Source organism: Artemia sp. Qi Xiang Cuo, chromosome 5 (genome assembly GCF_049724085.1).
Source record: "Artemia sp. Qi Xiang Cuo chromosome 5, ASM4972408v1, whole genome shotgun sequence".
Taxonomy (NCBI): Eukaryota; Metazoa; Arthropoda; class Branchiopoda; order Anostraca; family Artemiidae; genus Artemia; species Artemia sp. Qi Xiang Cuo.
In genome coordinates, this window is record NC_142798.1 from 36,361,371 (window position 1) to 36,382,635 (window position 21,265).

Genomic DNA, 21,265 nt, shown 5'->3' on the forward strand with positions numbered 1-21,265 from the left:
GAAAAGGCTCTTTCGATTTAAATCGAAAGCGTTAGTTCCATTTTCATAAGTCAAGAGTAGTTGAACGGCAAGCGTCCCCCATGTCCTTTTTTCTAAATGCTTCCGACCAAAATTTTGAGTTAGTCATTTTCTTCAAAATCGTCCAATTGTCAAATAGCAATGGTTCCGGATTTGAACCCCCGTTCCTCCAGCCCTGGAGGAAAGGACTGTAAGTTATACTAGCAGCCCATCGTTAACATGTAAAGCTTTTATGGAAGGCGTGGTCGTATAAACTTTGGAGGAAGTTCATTCGATCGGAAATCGAAATTTATCGTGCCCTTTTTAAGAATCCAAACTGATCAAAAGTAAACCCCCCCCCCCCTTGTGCCTTTTTTACTCAAATGCATCTTACCAAAATTTTGAAATAGCCATTTTGTTCAAGACAGTCCGAAATTTGAATTACTACCGAGGGGTTGAGAATTCCTCCATATCCCGCCGGGCAAGGATTGTAACTTATGTAAATGGCCCATTATTAGAAAATGAGTTTTTATGAGGAAAGGATGGTCGTTAACCTTAGATTAACTTTGGAGGGGACTCATTTGATCAGAAATAAAAAACTTCTAGTTCTTTTTTAAGAGTCAAAAGTGATCAATTGGCAACTAGCCCACGCCCCACTTTCCCAAAGGGTATTGGGTCAAAATTTTGAGATAGTCATTTTGTTCAAAATAGATCAAAGAGCAAATAGCTTTGCTTCCTGGTTTGAGCCCCCCAACCTTGGGGAAATGGCTCTGAGTTACGAAACTTAAGTATTGTTAATTTGATTTTTCGTCTACTTTGATGCTTGGATTTAGTGATCTACGTGACAACTTAGGTTTATGGTGCAAAGGCTATAAGTCATGCAAGTTGCTTATTGTTACATTGATACCTTGTTTGCTTTGATGCTTTATTTACTTTGATACTTTGGTATTGTTACTTTGATACTTTGATGAAACTTTGATGTGTAAAAAAAAATTTGATTTTGAAATAAGGAATTTAAAAAACTTGAAACTTTTTGCAATCAAAAACGAACAAAAATTAATTAAAAAAAAAAACTTTACGAAAAAAAAGATTTTGAGACGAAAGTAAAGGCCATATTAAACTTAAGATCAGCAGATAAAAATACCTGTTAAAATTCAAACTCAAAATGACCAGAAATTACTATTAAAGAATAAATGAAACCCAAAACGAACAGAAATTATATAAACAAACATAGCAAAAAAACATACACCAGGTACTAATTTAAATGAATAAATAAATCTTAAAACTAGTAAAACTGAAATTGAATATGCAAATCAAGCTTAAAACGAAAAAAAAATTTCTTACTAAGTATAAATGAAACCAAAAACGAACATAAATTAAACAGACAATAATAGCAAACAAACACACAATAGGTACTAATATAAATGAATAAATAAATGTGAAAATAAGTAAAACTTAAATTGAATATCCAAATCAATCTTGAAACGACCAAAAATTACAACAAACAAGAGTTTGGGTATCGCCTCCTTCTCTCACTGTAAAAGTCTAAGACTGATATTATGGACTGAGACTTGGATTATGCTGATGATTTAAGCATCCTAGATAAAAGCGTGATCAAAATAAATGAACTCTTAGAACGTTTACGAGTTCATGGTGCTAGAATAGATTTGAAAATTAATGTTAAGAAAACTAAGTCACTAAGGCTAGGAATAAGTGAAGATGAAAAGATGACGTTGGGTAACGAAAAGGCTGATCATGTGGACAGCTTCACTTATCTAAATAGTATTATTAGTATAGAGGGTGGGAGCAGTGAAAGGGTTAAAAGTAGAATAGCCAAGGCTCGGGGCGTTTTTTCACAATTTAAAAAAGTTTGGAAGAACAGGAAGATAAGTTTGCAAACCAGGATTAGAATATTGGAAGCTACAGCGATAACAGTGGTCAAATATGACTCTGAAGCATGGGTGCTCCGAAAAGCGGATGAAGATTTGCTAGATGTTTTCCAGAGAAATGGCCTAGGGATTGTTCTGGGTCCCGGCTGACTGACCGTATTTCAAACAGTAGGCTGTACGAAAAGTTTGGTTCAATCCCGCTTTCTAGGGCTATAACGAGAGAAAGGTTGAGATAGCTAGGGCACGTTCAGCAGATAAAGGATGACAGATTGCCGAAGATTGTCCTTTTTAGCCAACCGTCTATGGCTAAACGGTAAGCCAGTCCGTACGCGGTTGGAGTGGGAGGTTGTCATAAAGAAAGATTAAAAGAAAATGGGAACTTCATGGGAGGGTGTAAAGAGGGAGGCTTTGAATAGATTGGAATGGAGGAGAAGCGTGCGCGGCTGTATTGGCCACATGTGGTTCGTAGCTGCAGTGAGTTGTTAGTAGTAGTAGTAGTAGTAGAGCTTCAAGCTCAGTTAGTTACTGAATATTACTGAACTTAACTTAAAGCTAAGTAGTAATTACTGAATTTGAAGTACGGCTAAAAAGTCGTAACTAATAATGATTGTGAGAAAAGGGTGACTTTTCTCATAAAAAAGAATCAAATGAGGATAAGGTACTGATCTCGTTTAGTGTCCATTTTACAAGTCGATTTCTGTGTGACTGTGCGTGTCTTTTGTTTCAGGTCTTCAATTCTTATCTCCTAACTTCTCAATCTTTTCTACGAGCCGCCTGTTTTCTTTACGCTAGAGGTTACTTTTGAGGTTTTCCCATTTGTTTTCAATGAAAACGGCACACAAGTATATTTCAGCGTTTCAAAAAGACATTTTGTTTCATAGTCTTCATGTGGTTTGATTTTTGAGGGTCGACGTCGATCGAGAATTTTTTTAAACTGCATTATAAAATGTGATTTTATTGTTTTATTTACATATTCTGCGCAATAGCATAGACTTAGTAAAGAATTATTTGTCAACAAAACAAACAAAAATCAAATTAATAAAAAACCAAAAATACAGGACATAGAAATTAACACATATAAGAGTAAAACTTCCCGCGCTTCAAAAAAGGAAAAAGTCTTTCTTTTTTGAAAAAGAAAAAAGGGTGCTCATTTGCCTGTGCTTTGGTTTTATGTTTCATTTCTTCACTCTTGTTAATTTATACTACTTTGTTGTTCGCAATAGATTTTGTCTAGATTAAGTTCATTCGTATTATATTTTAACATCACTTATTAGTTTTCACTAAAAATTCTTTTAACTTATTTAATACCTCAGAACATGCCCATCATGTTCTAAATACTGCCGCAGTTTATATTTTCGAGATGAACTTCCATTGGACTTGTGACTATGGCTTTCAGGGGAGACACTACTGCGCTGGGGAGTCGCAGGACGATGCTGGCTAACTTGTCGCTCAATTAAGGGACTACTACGTGGACGATTAAAAGGGACGTCGATTCCAGCCTTTGCATAAAAGTCCTGGAAAGAATCGGACTCATTTAGCTAAAAAACAATAGGACTTACTCTAAAATTATCTGTAACAAGAGAGCTAGGACAAGGATCTAAATATGAATTCAAAAAGTAAGTGATAATGATAATTCATTTCCATTTCACAAGGAAGTAAAAATGATGAACACCGTTCACTTCTTTCGCTTTAGTTGCACTGTAAACAATATTGAGCCGAAAAACAATTAAAGAAATGGGTGTACATTTCATGGGAAGAGTGTCCCTACAGTTACAGATGACATTTCATGAAATTTTTAGTAGTAGTTTTTGATTTAGTTCAAAATACCCCTCAACATTCACTGAAGTTTCACATTTGACCATCATTCTTTTGGGACACAAGCAGGTTGGAACATTTTGCCCTTTCCCAATAATAAATCTTGTGTATAAACTATCGAAAAATTACGTAATTTATAAATTGCCAAATAATTTACCTAAGATAAGCGTAGTCTTTCTTGTCAATGTTTATCAATTATCCTCACATTTTTTCTTTTATTGATTCTTTTTCTTAATTTAATCTTTCCTCAACTTGACCAAAGGCTGATGTTGAGAACGGGATGAAATTCTTCATGTGTCCACTTTTTACCTTTTTTTGCGATTTCTTCTTTTAAAATCAAGTAACAACTCGAAACCCTGCTATTCAAATTTTGAAGAGTCAGGTAAAGGACCGCCTTCTGAACCCGTTTGTATTCACCAAAAGATAACCGCTTATAGATTCTTCGCAGTATGTTCTCTTCCCCCTGTAGAATGTATATTCTGTCTAATGTGGTCCTCTTCTGCATATCTAATTTTCGGCAATCGTAATGTCCAGCCTAAAACACCCCTAAGCTCAGTAAACTCGAGAGGATATATTCACGAGTTGATCAGGGCCTTGACATAATTCTTAACAGATCAGGATGACATCGTTTCCTTAGAATTTCCTTTGATAAGTGTAATCACCAAAGCAATTATAACTATACATTGATAATATCAAGCGTTCAACCCGCTTTGTAATAAAAATTAATTTAAAAAAATCTATTTCCACAAGACAAGTTTTTCAAAGAAAATTAAAGAGCTCCATTAAGCCAAGAATGAGCAACAATAAACACTATGAATACCACAAAACACTATGAATAAATAAAGGAAACTAAAAACGAACAGAAATTATAATAAATAGCCGAGTCAAACTCAAAACAAGCAAAAATTAACATGAGTAGGGCTGATAACCCTTATGCATTCTCAAGACCAGAACACAATTTGCGCTTTACTAACAAAATTTAACTTAAAAATAAATGAACAAATGCCCATAAATAGTGTGCTATACTTACATACTGGGCGTACATCTTATAAAGCATATAGCCTACCAAACACGTTATATTCGGACTATAATGGTATATTACATGTTGAACAGAACTATTTTAAATTTTAAACCAGTCTTAATAACCAGTTTTAAAAGTAGAAAAATCAGTTTTAGAGTAAAAATTATTTTGGACCACTCAATAATGGTCTTAACTAGGCACATACATATTCGGATAAAATCAGGCGACAATAATAAGAATATTTTTATATGGATTGAATGAAACAGGTAAAGGGTTAAAATACCTTACCAGCTAAAGTTAAGTCTGAGGGAATGGTAACTCCCACGCCACGTGACATAAATAACAGAATAGGATTAGAATATATTTATCTTTCACAAGTCGATTGATTCGATTGACCTAGCTTAACTTCTTGGCTATGGTCCCTATAATACACAAGTACCAAATGAGGAATGTAGCCAATATAAAATATTGTTTGGTATTGGAGTCTGCATAAAGGTGAAATTAATAAAGTCATAGGTGCAAAGAAAAGAATTTTAATATAGAATTCCAGAAAGATTCTTAGAAATCCAGTACAATCCTTAGAAATCAAGTAGTCAGGTGGCTATGGATTTTAACCCTCAAGGACCCCCATCATCAAGAACCCCAACCACCAAGGACCCCAACCTCCAAGAGCCCCCAATACCCTCCCCCCCACTAATTTTTGGCCCCACCCCTTTTTTATACTTTTTTTTAAGTTTATTTTTTTAACATTTTTATTTTTTATTTTTGTATTTTTATTAACATAAATTTTTTTAAACTTTTATTTACATGTCTTGGAATGACAAGAAACATACATAAAACAAAAAAAAATTCATAATTTCGAAATACGAAATTAGAATGATATAGATGTGTTAGTCCAGACTTTTACTATTAGAAAAATAATGCCTGTAGTAACACCTTTTTTGGACTGAAGTTTTTTGGGACAACTTATTTTTTTCATGGATATGTTTTTCCATGGGTAATTATTTTTCATGGGGATGTTTTTAATATATCGATAAACAGAGGTCTTTTTCGAAGTCGTTTTAATTTTACTTTTCAAATGAATCATTTTTACAAGGGTTTTTTTCATGGATATATTTTTCCATGGGTAATTATTTTTTCATGAGAAATTTTTTTTAATATTACGTAAAACAGAGGTCCTCTTCCAAGTTGTATTGGATATATTTTTTACTTTTTTCGGACTGAACTTTTTTTGGACATGGAAATTTTTCAACTTTTATTTGTTTTTTCATGGATATATTTTTACATGGGTATTTATTTTTAATGAGTATATTTTGAATATATCGATAAACAGAGGTCTTCTTCCAAGTTGTTTTGGTTATGTTTTTCAAATGAATAATTTTTCCAAGGTATTTTTTTTAGGATATATTTTTCCATGAGTAATTATCTTCATATGGATGTTTTTAAATATATCGTAAAACAGAGGACTACTATCAAGTTGTCTTGGGTATATTTTTCAAATGAATCATTTTTATTAAGAATATTTTTTTTCATGGATATATTTTTCAATGGGTAATTATTTTTCATGAGGATATTTTTAACATATTGATAAGAAGAGGTCTACTTCCAAGTTGTTTTGGGTATATTTTTCAAATGAATCATTTTTCCAAGGTATATTTTTGTTCAATAATATATTTTTCCATGGGTAATTATTTTTCATGAGGATATTTTTAATGTATCAATAAAGAGAGGTCTACTTTCGAGTTGTTTTGGGTATATTTTCCAATTGAATCATTTTGTTTTGGGTATGTTTTTTAAATGAATCATTTTTCCAAGGTAAATATTTTTGTTCAATTTTTTAATATATTTTATATACAGACATTTATTCAAATTTTTTCGCATATCCTAGAAAGACATGAAATATACTTCACACAAAAAATTCTCATTTAATATTTTCGAAATACAAAATGAAAATGATATAGATATGTTAATCGTGACTTATACTATTAGAAAAATAATGTTAGTAGCGCTTATCTTTTTTTGACTGTATTGTTTCTTGGAAATTTTTCTACTTTTATTTTTTATTATTTTTTTTTCTTTATGCGGCTGTATCGATGGTACTCTATGTCCACTCATCGACAATATCCGGCTGTCCCAGTGGTATTCTATGGTTTGTTGTTGATACTATCTAGTTTATTGTATGTTCTAAATCAGTAATTTTCGTACAATGGAAGAATAAACACCTGCATCATATTCTTTAAAAAAACGAAAATTAATTATTTGAAGAAAGTGTGTACACATGATATAATCATTGTTGCGTTGAATGCTGACAAAAAATATATTTGATTTATGAAACAAGTAGTAGTGGTAAAACTATTGGAAACGTATGCGTGCGTTTTAATGAGAGTGAGAGTTTATATTTCTTGGGAGTATCGAAGAGATTCAACATTGTTGATGATGGATATACTAGAGTATCATTTCCATAGATGATATTGCTCAAAGAGATTGCAAACATGAAAACAATTGTCGAAAACAGGGGATAACTTCTTGCTACTGTTTGTGATAACACGTAACCTGTTGATAGATCCCATCACACAACTTTTGGTATTACCATCCTAAGATGACAAGAAGAAGAAGGCATACTCCTGCACTAGTGTCATTTACCATATCTTGTCTACGTGCAAGAACTGCTACCTGTTTTAAAATAATGTCATAATAGACAGTGAAATCACACGTAAAGTAAAAAGGGCATTGGTAGACAAAATCACCTATGAATGTAAAGCTGAATTGATGGAAAATAAAGCAAAAGTGAAAATTATTATTACTATTGATCAGATTTTCAATGAACCTAAAAATACCAAAGATGCAACGCATATTGAACCTGCAGATGACGCCCCAGTAAAAATAGTGCATGACTCAAAATGGATTAATGCTTATTCTACTGTTTACAAACTAAGGGAAGAGAATACCTACACTATCAAGGGAGAATATGGTGAATGATTTCATGAAACAGATTCAAAATGTCAAAAGTTGTTTAATGATATTAATAATGTATAATAATATATATGTAAAATATTGCTCTGTTAATATTTTACATGTCGTTATTTTAATAATAAAATATTTTATGCATTACTTTCTTATGTTTCAATTATTTTTAGGGTACGCTAGCAAGTCAACGTTTAACATGATTCTGATTGGCTGTCAAGTCAGTCGCACAATTGATGTCTCTAACCTTTGGAGTTTAGATAAACTGTTTAAACATGTCACGGTAATATCATTAGTTCTCAAGTGTCTTTGATTTCAAGATCTTTAGGATCTAGTAAAAAAAATTGCAATACAATTGGTCTATTTGATAAGGAATTAATTGGACTAAAACATTCATCTTGTGGCCTTATTTTTTAAGCTGCGTTCATGCTGCTAGAAGAATATCGTAAAGAAATTGACTGTTACCATTCGGACATAAAATACAATATGTATGAACATGATAGAAGATTATGGGGTCCTATATTACATAACATGAACCAAAATGGGTTTTAACAACAAGTGATTAAGCCATAAAATGAAAGTGGTATGGGACTGAAGGTTGTTAAGGAAGAAGTGGAGGAAATATGTAACTTTTTTAGGGTTAAGTTCGTAAAAGGTAATCCACCTACGTACAAGATTCTAATTGAAAAGTATGAGCCTGACATTCCAGTATTTAAGTTAGAACAATTTAACTGTCCAAGATTTGAAGGCACATATCATCTGCAAGAAGATGAAGTGAGATACTTTGCACAGAGGATACCTGAACAAATACCTAAGAATGCCAAGTGTATTCAATACAATAAAAAAAGTGTGCTAAAGCAATATTATGGAATCCTAATTTATGAATGAGTAATAATGACATTTAAATATTGTTTTTGATGTTTAAATATGTGCATTTTTCCAAATATTTTTCTTTGTTGAATAAATTTTTAAGCAATAAACATGTTTTAGCTTAGTCTTCTTTTCCTTTTACGACTTATAGGACATGCGTCTAGGGGCTCATTGACGAGAATATTCAAAGAAAAAGAAAACAATTAACTGAAATCTACTAAAACCTAGATCTCGGAAGGTCATTATGTTATTTCTTATTTTTATTAACCTATTTCAATTGAACAAACGAGAATATTCAATGAAAAAGAGGACATTTAACTGAAATCTACTAGAACCTAGTTCTCGGAAGGTCATTATATTTTTTTATCATTATTAACCAATATCAGTAAAATTAGCGAGAATATTCAAAGAAAAAGAAGACATTTAACTGAAATCTACTGATACCTAGATCTCGGAAGCTCATTATTTTATTTGTATTATTATTAAACAATTTCAATCAAATAAACGAGAATATTCAAAGAAAATTAAGACGTTTAACTGAAATCTACTGAAACCTAGATCTCGTAAGGTTATTTTTTTATTTTTTATTATTTTTAAACAATTTCAAGCAAATAAACGACGATATTAAAAGAAAAAAGGGACCCATTTTATATTACTGTTATTAAACAATTTTAATCAAATGAACGAGAATATTCAAAGAAAAAGAGAAGAATTTTAACTGAAATCTACTGAAACCTAGATCTTGGAAGCTAATTATGTTCTTTTTTATTATTATTAAACAATTTCAGTCAAATAAACGATAATATTCAAAGAAAAAAAAAGAAATTTAACTAAAATCTACTTAAACCTATATCTCGGAAGGTCACTATGTTATTTTTTTGTTATTAAACAATTTCTATCAAATAAGGGAGAATATTCAAAGAAAAAGAAGACACAGTTTATATTATTATGAAACAAGTTCAACCAAATAAACGGGAATATTCAAAGAGAATCTTCAAAGAAAATGAAGACAGTTAACTGAAATCTACTGAAACCTCGACCTCGGAAGCTCATTATGTTATTTTGTATTATTATTAAACAATTTCAATAAAAAAAACGAGAATATTCAAAGAAAAAGAAGAATTTTACGTGAAATCTACTGAAACCTAGATCTTGGAAGCTCATTATATGATTCATTATTATTAAAGAATTTTAATCAAACAAACGAGAATATTCAAAGAAAAAGAAAGATATTTAACTGAAATCTGATGAGACCTAGATCTCGGAAGGTTATTATGTTATTTTTATTGTTATTTAAGAATTTCAATTAAATAAACGAGAATATTCAAAGAAAAAGAAGACATTTAACTGAATTATACTGAAACCTAGATCTCAGAAACTCATTATGTTATTTTTCATTATTATTAAACAATTTTAATCAAATAAAGGAGAATATTCAAAGAAAAGGGGAATTTAACTGAAATCTCCTGAAACCTAGATTTCGGAAAGTCATTATGCTATTTTGTATTATTATTAAACAATTTCAATCAAATAACATCTTTTCAGCTCCACTTATAGATGTCATCACACCTTTTCATCTCTACTTATAGATGGCAGCCCACCATCTCAGACACACAGGCAGAGTAAGAGTAGAGCTGAAAGATGTTATTTGATTGAAACTATTTAATAATAATAAAAAATAACATAATGACCTTCCGAGATCTAGGTTTCAGGAGATCTCAGTTAAATATTTTCATTTTCTTTGAATATTCTCATTTATTTGATTGTAATTGTTTAATTATAATAAAAAATAACATAATGACCTTCCGAGATCTAGGTTTCAGGAGATGTCAGTTAAATATTTTCATTCTCTTTAAATATTTTCATTTATTTGATTGTAATTGTTTAATAATAATAAAAATAACATAATCACCTTCCGTTATCTAGGTTTCAGTAGATTTAAGTTAAATGTCTTCTGTTTCTTGGAAAATTCTCGTTTATTTGATTGAAATTGTTTAATCATAATAATAATAATAATAAAATAACGTGATGAGCTTCCGAGATCTTTTTCTTTGAATATTCTCGTTTATTTGATTAAAATTGCTTAATAATATTAAAAATAACGTAATGAGCTTCTGAGATCTAGGTTTCAGTAGATTTCAGTTCAATTGCCCTCTTTTTCTTTGAATATCCTAGTTTATGTGATTGAAATTGTTTGATAATAATAAAAATAACATAATGAACTTCCGAGATCTAGGTTACAGTATATTTCAGTTAAATGTCTTCTTTTTCTTTGAATATTCTCGTTTATTTGATTTAAATAATTTTATAATAATAAAATGAATAACATAATTAGCTTCCGAGATCTAGGTTTCAGTAAATTTCACTTAAATGTCTTCTTTTTCTTTGACTATTCTCGTTTATTTGATTGAAATTGTTTAATAATAACATAAAATAACATAATGACCTTCTGTGATCTAGGTTTAGGTAGATTTTAGTAAAATGTCTTATTTTTCTTTGAATATTATCGTTTATTTGATTGAAAATTGTTTAATAATAACAAAAATACCATAATGACCTTCCGAGATCAAGGTTTCAGTAGATTTCAGTTAAATGTCTTCTTTTTCTTTGAATATTTTCGTTTATTTGATTGAGATTGTCTAATAATAATATAAGAAATAATATAATGACCTTCTAAGAACTAGATTTCAGTAAATTTCAGTCAAATGTCTTCTTTTTCTTTGAATATTGTCGTTTATTTTATTGAAATTGGTCAATCATAATAAAAATTAATATAATGACCTTCCAAGAACTAGGTTTCAGTAGATTCCAGTTAAATGTCTTCTTGTTCTTTGAATATTTTCGTTTGTTCAATTGACATTGGTTAATAATAATAAAAATAGCATAATGACCTTCCGAGATCTATGTTTCAGTAGATTTCAGTTAAATGTCTTCTTTTTCATTGAATATTCTCGTCAATGAACCCCTAGACACATGTCCTATAAGTCGTAAAAAGAAAAGAAAAGTAAGCTAAAACATGTTTATTGCTTAAAGATTTATGCAAAAAAGAAAATTATTTGGAAAAATGTATATATTTAAACATCAAAAACAATATTTAAATGTCATTATTACTCATTTATAAATTAGGATTCCATAATATTGCTTTAGCACACTTTTTATATTGTATTGAATATATTTAGCATTCTTAGGTATTTTTTCAAGTATTCACTGTGCAAAGTATCTAACTTCATCTTCAAGCCAATGATATGTGCCTTCAAATCTGGGGCAGTTAAATTTTCTAAACTAAATAGTGAAGTGTCAGGTTCACACTTTTCAATTAGAATCTTGTCTATAGGTGAATTACCTTTTACGAATTGTACTTTGACTCCAAAAAAGTTACATATTTCCTGCACTTCTTCCTTAACAACCTTCAGTTCTATACCACTTTCATTGTATGGCTTAATCACTTGTTCGTAAAACCCATTTTGGTTCATGTGATGTAATATAGGTCCCCATAATCTTCTATTCATACATATTGTATTTTATGTCCCAATGGTAAAAGTAAATTTATTTACGATATTCATCTAGCAGCATGAAAGCAGCTTCAAAAATAATTCAACGAGATGAATGTTTTAGTCCAATAAAATCCGTATCAAATAGACCAATTATATTGCAGTCTTTTTTTCTTGATCCTAAAGATCGTGAATTCTAAGACACTCGAGACCTACTGATATTACCGTGATATGTTGAAACATTTTTGTAAATTCCCAAGGTTAGAAACATCGATTGTGCGACTGACTGTACAGCCAATCAGAAGCACGTTAAACGTTGACCTGCTAGCGTACCCTAAAAATAATTGAAACATTACAAAGTAATGAATAAAATATTTCTATTGAAATAATAACATATATAATATTAAGAGTAAAATATGTTACATATATTATTATACATTATTAATATCATTGAACAACTTTTGACATTTTGAATCTGTTTCATAAAACAATTCATAATTTCGTCTCTTGATAGTGTAGATATTCTCTTCTCTTAGTTCGTAACCAGTAGAATAATCATTGATCAATTTTGAGTCATACACTATTTTTACTGGGGTTTTATCTACAGGTTCAATTTGCGTTTCATCTTTGGTATTATTAGGTTCATTGACTATATGATCAATAGTAGTAATAGTGTTCACTTGTACTTTATTTTCCATCAATTACATTCATTGGTGAATATTGTCTACAAATTCCCTTTTAATTTTGCGTGTGATTTCACTGTCTATTATGACATTACTTTTACACAGGTAACAGTTCATACACATAGACAAGATATGGTTAATAACACTAGTGCAGGAGTATGCCTGTCTTCTTCTTGTAATCTTTATAATGCTAATACAGGAGGTTTTGTGATAGGATCTACCAACAGGTACCATGTCATCACTAAAAGTAGCACGAAGTTGTCCCCCATCGTCGACAATTATTTAATGTTTCATCTCTGGAATCGATACTTTCATCTCTGGAAATGATACTCCAAAGAAATTTAACTCTTGCTGTCATGACAGTGTACGCATACGTTTACAATAGTTTTACCACTACTACTTGTTTTATATTTCAAATATATGTCTTTGTCAGTATTCAACGCAACGATGACTTCATCATGAGCATACGCTTTCTTCGAATAATTCATTTTCATCTTCTTTTTTTTCGAAGAATATGATGCAGGTGTTTATCCTTGCAATGTACGAAATTACTGATTTAATACAAACAGTAAACTAGGTAGTGTCGATAACCAACAATAAAGTACTACTGGAACAGTTACGTAGTTTCGATTAGCGGCCATAGAGTACCATCGATACAGCCGCATAAACAAAAAAAAATAAAAAATTAAAGTTGAAAAATGTCCGTCCAGAAAAACTTCATTAAAAAAAAAAAAGTGCTACTACAAACATTATTTTTCTAATAGTAAAAGTTACGACTAACATATCTGTATCTTTCCCATTTTGTATTTAGAAAATATTAAATGTCAATTATTTGTTTTAAGTATATTTCATATCATTCTAGAACATGTAAAAAAAGTTGAAACAATTTTTAAGTTAAAAAAAATATATTAAAAAATAGAAAAAAAATATATACCTTGGAAAAATGATTCATTTGAAAAATATACCCAAAATAAAATGATTCATTTGGAAAATATACCTTAAACAAGTTGGAAGTAGACCTCTGTTTATCGATATATTAAAAATATCCTCATGAAAAATAATTACCCATGGAAAAATATATCCTTGAAACTAAATATATACACTGGAAAAATGATTCATTTGAAAAATATACCCAAAACAACTTGAAAGTAGATTTCTGTTTATCAATAAATTAAAAACATGCTCTTGAAAACCATACTTTGAAAAATGATTCATTTGAAAAATATATCCAAAACAACTTGGAAGTAGACCTTTATTTATCGATATATTAAAAATATCCTCGTAAAAAATAATCATCCATGGAAAAATATATCCATGAAAAAAATATACTTAGACAAAATGATTCAGTTGGAAAATATACCCAAGAAAACATGGAAGTAGACCTCTGTTTTAAGATATATTAAAAAAATCCTCATGAAAAAATAATTACCCATGGAAAAGTATTTCCATAAGAAAATACCATGGAAAAATGATTCATTTGAAAAATAAAACCAAAAGAACTTGGAAAAAGAACTTTTTGTCGATATATTAAAAATGCTTTCATGAAAAATAATTACCCATGGAAAAATATATCAATGAAAAAAAAAGTTGAAAAATTTCCCAGTCCAAATAAAATTCATTCCGAAAAAAGGGAAAAATATACCCAAGACAACTTGGAAGTAGACCTCTGTTCTACGATATATGAAAAAAATATCCTCATTTAAAAATCATTACACATGGATTAAAAATATTCATGAAAAAAATACCTTGGAAAAATGATACATTTGAACGATAAAACCAAAACAACTTGGAAGAAGACCTCTGTTTATCAATATATTAAAAATATCCTTTTGAAAAATAATTACCCATAGAAAAATATATCCATGAAAAAATACCTTAGAAAAATGATTTATTTGAAAAATAAAACCAAAACAACTTGGAAGAAGACCTCTGTTTATCGAAATATTAAAAATATCCTCATGGAAAAATAATCATCCATGGAAAAATATATTCATGAAAAAAAACTTGGAAAATGATTCATTTGAAAAACATAACCAAAACAACTTGGAAGTAGACCTCTGTTTATCGATAAATTAAAAATATCCTCGTGAAAAATAATTATCCATGGAAAAAATATATCCATGAAAAAAAAAATAAAAGCTGAAATTTTTTTAAGTCCAAAATACATTCAGCCCAAAAAAAGAAAAGTGCTACTACAAAACTTATTTTTCTAATTGTAAAAGTCACGACTAACATATCTATATCATCCTCATTCTGTATTTCGAAAATATTAAATGTGAGTTGTTTTAGTTTAAAGTATATTTCATGTCATTCTAAGACATGTAAAAAAGAAAGTTGAAAAAATGTCTGTTAAAAAATATATATAAAAATTAAAGTTCAAAAAAAAGTTTAAAAACTAAACTTAAAAAAAAACTATAAAAAATGGGGAGAGGGGCCACAAAGTATGGGAGTATTGGGGTCCTTGGAGGTTGGAGTCCTTTGTGGTTGGCATTCTTGATGATTTGGGTCCTTGATGGCTGGGGTCCTAGAGAGTTCAAATACATAACCACCTGACCACTTGATTTCTAAGGATTTTACTAGATTTCTAAGGATTGTTCTGGATTTATATATTAAAATTCTTTTCTTGGCACCTACGACTTTATTTGTTTCAACTTTATGCATACTCCAATACCAAACAATATTATATATTGCCCACATTCCTCATTTGGGACTTGTGTATTATAGAGACCACAGCCAAGAAGTGAAGCTAGGTCAATCAAGTCAACCGATTTGTGAGAGATAAATATATTCTAATTTTATTCTGTCATTTATGTCACTCTGCGTGGGAGTTACCATTCCCACAGCCTTACCTTTAGTTGGTAAGCTATTCTAACCCTTTACCTGTTTCATTCAATCCATATAAAAATATTCTTATTATCGTCATCTGGTTTTATCCGAATATTTATGTGCGTAGTTAAGACCATTTTTGAGTGGTCCAAAATACTTGTTACTCAAAAACTACTTTTTCTACTTTTACAACTGGTTATTAAGACAGGTTTAAAATTTAGAATAAATCTGTTCAACGTTTAAGTTCTGGAAAACATACCATTATAGTCCTAGTATAACGTGTTTGGTAGGTTTTATATGATGTACGCCCAGTATGTAAATATAGGACACTACTGCCATCTCAAAATTTCTATCATATACATTACGGGAAAATACGACGCTTGGGGAGTGGGGGTTATCCGCCCTTCGATCACTCTGAATCTTAAAAAGGCCAATAGAACTTCTGATTAACAATCCAATGAGCCCCCTCCGAAGTTTATACGATCACCCTTTCTATATATGGTGGCCGGCGTTTACCCCCTCCCCCCACTACGGCGATTACCCCCCCCCCCTAAAAAACCGGAAAATACCACCGTGGAAAATACCACCCCCCCCCCCAGAGAATATCTCCACGGAAAATACACCCCCCCCCGAAAATAAACTACCGCGAAAAATAGCCCCCCCTCCCGGAAAATACCCCCGCGGAATATACCCCCCGTGGAAAATGCCCCTCCACAGAAAATACACCCCTCCCCCCCAAAAAAGAATAGCCCACCGCGGAAAATAGCCCCCCCCCGGAAAATACCCTCTCCCCACCCCATGGAAAATAAGGCTTTCTAGATTGAGAATTTTATTTGAATTTTATCTTTTTAATTTCCGTAGGGGAAGGAATTTTGGTACTTGTGGATTATGCGCCACTCACTCAAGTTTAAGCTGTGTATTAAATTTTAAAATTCGAGAACACACCGGTTTTTTCGTTAGTTTTCTGTTACTCTAGAAATAAATTTGGGCTATAGATTTACCTATTAGGTGGGGGGGGGGTAAAGTATAGCGGGTCTGTTGCAAAATGTGTTTAGTAAAATTATTCTGTATATTAGATAGATAGATGGATAAGTGTATTTTAAAGCTTTTACGGCATAAATGAAAGGCACAAATAACATAAATTTTGATCAGCGATCATCATAAAACACTTAATGAAACACTACATTAACCTAATAATAACTTAATACTTGGAGAAACGGTCATAGAAAAAAAAACACTTAAACTTGGAAAAAACCCTAATAGGTAAATCTATAGCCCAAAATTATTTCTAAAGTACCGAAGAAAGTAACGAAAAAACCGATGTGTCCTCGAATTTTAAATTTAATGCACATCGTAAACTTGAGTGAGTGGCGTATTAATACACAAGTACCAAAATTCCTTCCCCCTGCGGAAATTAAAAATATAAAACTCAAATAAAATTCTCAAATTTGGAAAGCCTTATTTTCCACGGGGAGTGGGGGGGGGGTATTTACTGGGAGTGTATTTTCCACAGGGGGATTTCTGGGGGGTATTTTCCAAGGGAGTGTGTGGGGGGGAGGTATTTTCCGCGGGGGAGGGGGGTATTTTCCGAGGGGGGGGGGGATAATCGGCAGATGGTAAACGCCTAGAACTTCTATATATACCCTATATGCCCCAGACCATAACTTACCTTGCCCTGTGGGCTGTTCGGGGGGATGTCATCCTCAAAGACATAATTTTCGGTCCCTTGAATTACGTTGAACGAAATGACTATCTCAAAATTTTTATTGGATGGAGAAATGGTGGACGAGAGACGAGGGTTAGTTGCCTTCAAATCACTTTCGACTATTAAAAAGGGCACTGGCCCTTTCAATTTGCAATCGAATGAGCTGTTTTTGAAGTTTCTGCGAACACAAACGTCCGTCTCAAAATTTCTATTAGATGCATTTCGGGGAAATATGAGGTGTGGGGGGTATCCACCCTCCAATTACTTCGAATCATAAAAAGGGCAATAGAACATCTGATTACCAATCCAATCAGCCCCCTCCATGGGGCTCAAGTGTATACGATCACCCTTTCTATATATACCTTATATGCCCCTAGGGACCCTTCCCTAGAGGGGTATGACGGGGGGGGGAGGTGTCATCCTCAGGGACATAATTTCGGACCTTTCAATTACGTTGAACAAAATGACTATCTTGAATTTGGATCGGATGGGCCTGGGAAAATGGTGGGCATGGAAGGGGGTTAGCTACCCTCAAATCACTTTCAACTATTAAAAAGGGCAATATCCCTTTCGATATCAAATCAAATGAGCTCTTTTCGAAGTTTCGATGACAACAAATGGCAACCTCAAAATTTATATCAGATACATTTCGGGAAAATACGAGTTGTGGGGGGAGAGCTATCCACCCTCTGATCACTCTGAATCTTAAAAAGGGTACTAAAACATCTGATTACCAATCAAAAGAGCCAATTCCGGAGTTTTTACGATCACCCTTTCTGTACATACCTTAAATGCCCCAGGGCATAACTGATAGCCCTTGCCCTGAGAGCTGTGGGGGGCTAGTACAACCCCTCCCCCCCGCAGATAATACCCCTGATAAATTTCCCCCCATGGAAAATACCCCCCCCCCCATAAAATACCCCCCCCCCGCGGGAAATAACTCCCCATGGAAATTGACCCCTGGAAAATACCCTCCCCCGGGCAAAGATCCCCCATGAAAAATACACCCCATCCCCCGTGGAAAAGACCACCCGGTAAATACCCCCGGAAAATACCCCCTCCCCAAGGAAAATAAGGCTTTCCAAATTTGAGATTTTTATTATGCGCCACTCACTCAAGTTTACGCTGTGTAAAATTCAAGAACAGAATGTTTTTTATTAGTTTCTTCGTTAGTAGAGAGGGGGGTACCAGTCGTGACGGGGCATAATTTATGCATGTTTTTATGGTTTTTGTCACTGAGAATGAAAAAACAGGATTTTTCTCACTTTGATCTATTTTCATAGTTTATTGATTCTAATGGGGTCAATGACACCTCTTTCAAGGTCGATTTATTTGTTGTTTCCATGTGTAATGACACTGGGGGTGATTTACATAATCGATGGGGAATGTATTGATCTGGGACTCGAGGGGGGAAGTGAATTTCCAAGAACTTGATTTACATAAATGAAGGGGAGAGGATTTCCGAGAAATTGATTTGCATAATCGAGGGGAGAGAATTTCCGAGAAATTGATTTACATAATCGAGGGGAATTATTGATTTACGAAAGGGGAATTAAGAAACAAATATGGCTTCTTTGATCGTAGGTCTGAGGGATAAACGATCTTTAGCTCAGAGAGAAAAATTGATATTCTATTTTAAATATGGCTTCATTGATCCTTAGTATCAGGAATTAGATATTAAATCACTTTTTATCTTGGAATTATGAGAGAGTCTAAAGAGATAGAAAAAACCTTTTTTAAATACGGCTTCTTTGATCTTTAAGTCAGAGGGATAAATTGATATTCTATCGAAACCTTAATAGTGTAGCTAGGAACATCTATGAGATGAAGAGATTAACGCAGGAAAGGGTTTCCTAGGAATTTCAAATGTGACAGCTCAGGGATGCCAAAACAAAAGGAACACGCAGAAAGTACTTTAAAGGGATTATTTGGGCGAAACAGTTCGAGACATTTTACAAGATGATTTGGGTGAAACAGTTTCATGCATTTTAGAAGATGATTTTAGAAGATGATTTAGAAGAAGATTTGAGGGTGAAACTCCGTGGTCATTATAATACGCAAGTTCCATTTGAACAGTGTTGTGAGGTCCTCTACCCCAACCCCAAAGGGCCCCCCTACCCCAACCCCAAAGTGCTTGTCTTTCTCTGTTTGCATGTCTGATTCTATTTGATTGCATGTCTGGGTTGGTGTTTGCAAGTCCAAGTATTTGTCTTTGTTGGTTTGTATATCTAAAGTGCCTGTCTTTCTATTTTTGCATGTCTGATTCTATTTGTTTGCATGTCTGGGTCGGTGAAGAAGAAGAAGGATTTATTGAAAAAAAAACATATCAACAAAAAATTATTGCTGCCTCCCCAAAAAAGCAAAGCTTGTCCGTGGGGGAGGTAAAGAAAACAAAATCCTTAAAACAAAGAATACTTGGCCACCGACACCACTAATAACATCACACTAAACAATAAATACAAAATAATATCATGTATTATACTTCCTCTGGGAACATCATATCAACAAAACCCCCACAATAAATAAATAAATCAATCAGTCAAAACTCATATTCAGCAAAAAGCAGTTCCCTAATGATTTTTCTAAAAATATTGGGGTCACCAATAGTCTTAATATCACTATTCAAACTATTCCATTTCCGCTTACCTCTATAAAGAACAGAAAAACATGAACGGGAAGATATACCTTTAGGTACACAGAAGTTCACGCTACCCCTTGTATCATGAGAATGAACAGTAGACCTCATGGACAATAAATCACCAAAACAACGAGACTGAACATCCTGCTGCAGTCCAAAAATAAACCACAATACATAGAACTCACGCAGGCCTGCAGCCGGCAAAATTTTTAAAATTGGGTAAATTTCTCTAACAGACATACGTGGAGATATACCGGATAAAATTCTTACTGCATGATTTTGTAGAACTCTTATTGGTTTTAAGGTAAAAGAAAAAGTAGAGAGCCAAATACTTGAACAATAAAGTATATACGGGTGTATTAAAGAAAAATAAAGATAGCAAAGGACAGACTTGGGAAAACAATGTTGGAGTTTCTTCATTATACCGAGATTTCTTGCCAGAATTTTGCTAGTTAAAGTTACATGTTCCTTAAAAGATAGGGTTTCATCTATTACAATCCAAAGGTACTGAAAAGATGTAGTCCGTTTTAGAACGCAATTGGGCATATCTAATTCCTTCATCCATGGGTAAAAGTTTGATGATCGTAAAAAAATAATAAAGTTAGACTTAGCCATGTTAATCTTTAATTTATTTACCCTCAGCCATGCTGTAATTCTATTAACTGATTCCTTCATGGAAATCTGCAGCAGCTCCGCTGTCTTAGCTGTGCTAATGGCTGTTGTGTCATCAGCAAAAAGTGAAACTGTTTCATTAGTCGGGTTTACCGTTAGTTCATTTATTCTATAGCGAACATTATTTTGACAATTTGGTAAATCATTAATAAATATAAAGAATAATATAGGACCAAGAACTGATCCTTGCGGAACACCTATTTCAATACACTTTTTTCCTGAAGAAGTATCATTTAGTTGGACATACTGATAACGATTACTTAAAAAACTTAAAAAAATTTCCCCCTCAAATCATACACCTCACACTTCTTAAGCAGGAGTTCATGATCCACAGTGTCAAAAGCTTTCACCAGATCTAAAAATATAGCACCTATTTTGAAACCTTTATCTAATACATCATTAATAATAGTTGTCAAATAAATCATCGCCTGTTCCGTTGTCCTTTTTCTACGGAACCTAAATTATGTCTCTACCAGTAACGTATGATCCTCCAAAAAACTCATCGTTCTAATACTAACAAACTTCTCTAAAACACAGAAAATGATGGAGAAAACAGATATCAGTCTTTAATTTTCTGGGTCATTTTGAATGCCACCCTTATGACTTGGGGTTATACGGGCAACTTTAAAACAATCTGAGAATTTTTCTTGACGAAAACACTCATTAATTAACCCACATAAAACTTCAGCTATAT

At 32.3% G+C, this 21,265-nt stretch overlaps 1 protein-coding gene across 2 annotated transcripts in view; it reads right to left on the reverse strand.

Moving 5' to 3' along the window:
* Positions 1–21,265, reverse strand: part of LOC148952098 (EF-hand domain-containing protein 1-like) — a 174,624-nt gene that overhangs the window by 16,564 nt on the left and 136,795 nt on the right. For both annotated transcript variants that reach the window (XM_089088845.1, XM_089088846.1), the window contains exon 4: positions 3,195–3,400. In XM_089088845.1, coding sequence (XP_088944971.1) covers positions 3,195–3,400 — 206 coding nt within the window. The remainder of the gene's footprint in view (positions 1–3,194; positions 3,401–21,265) is intronic.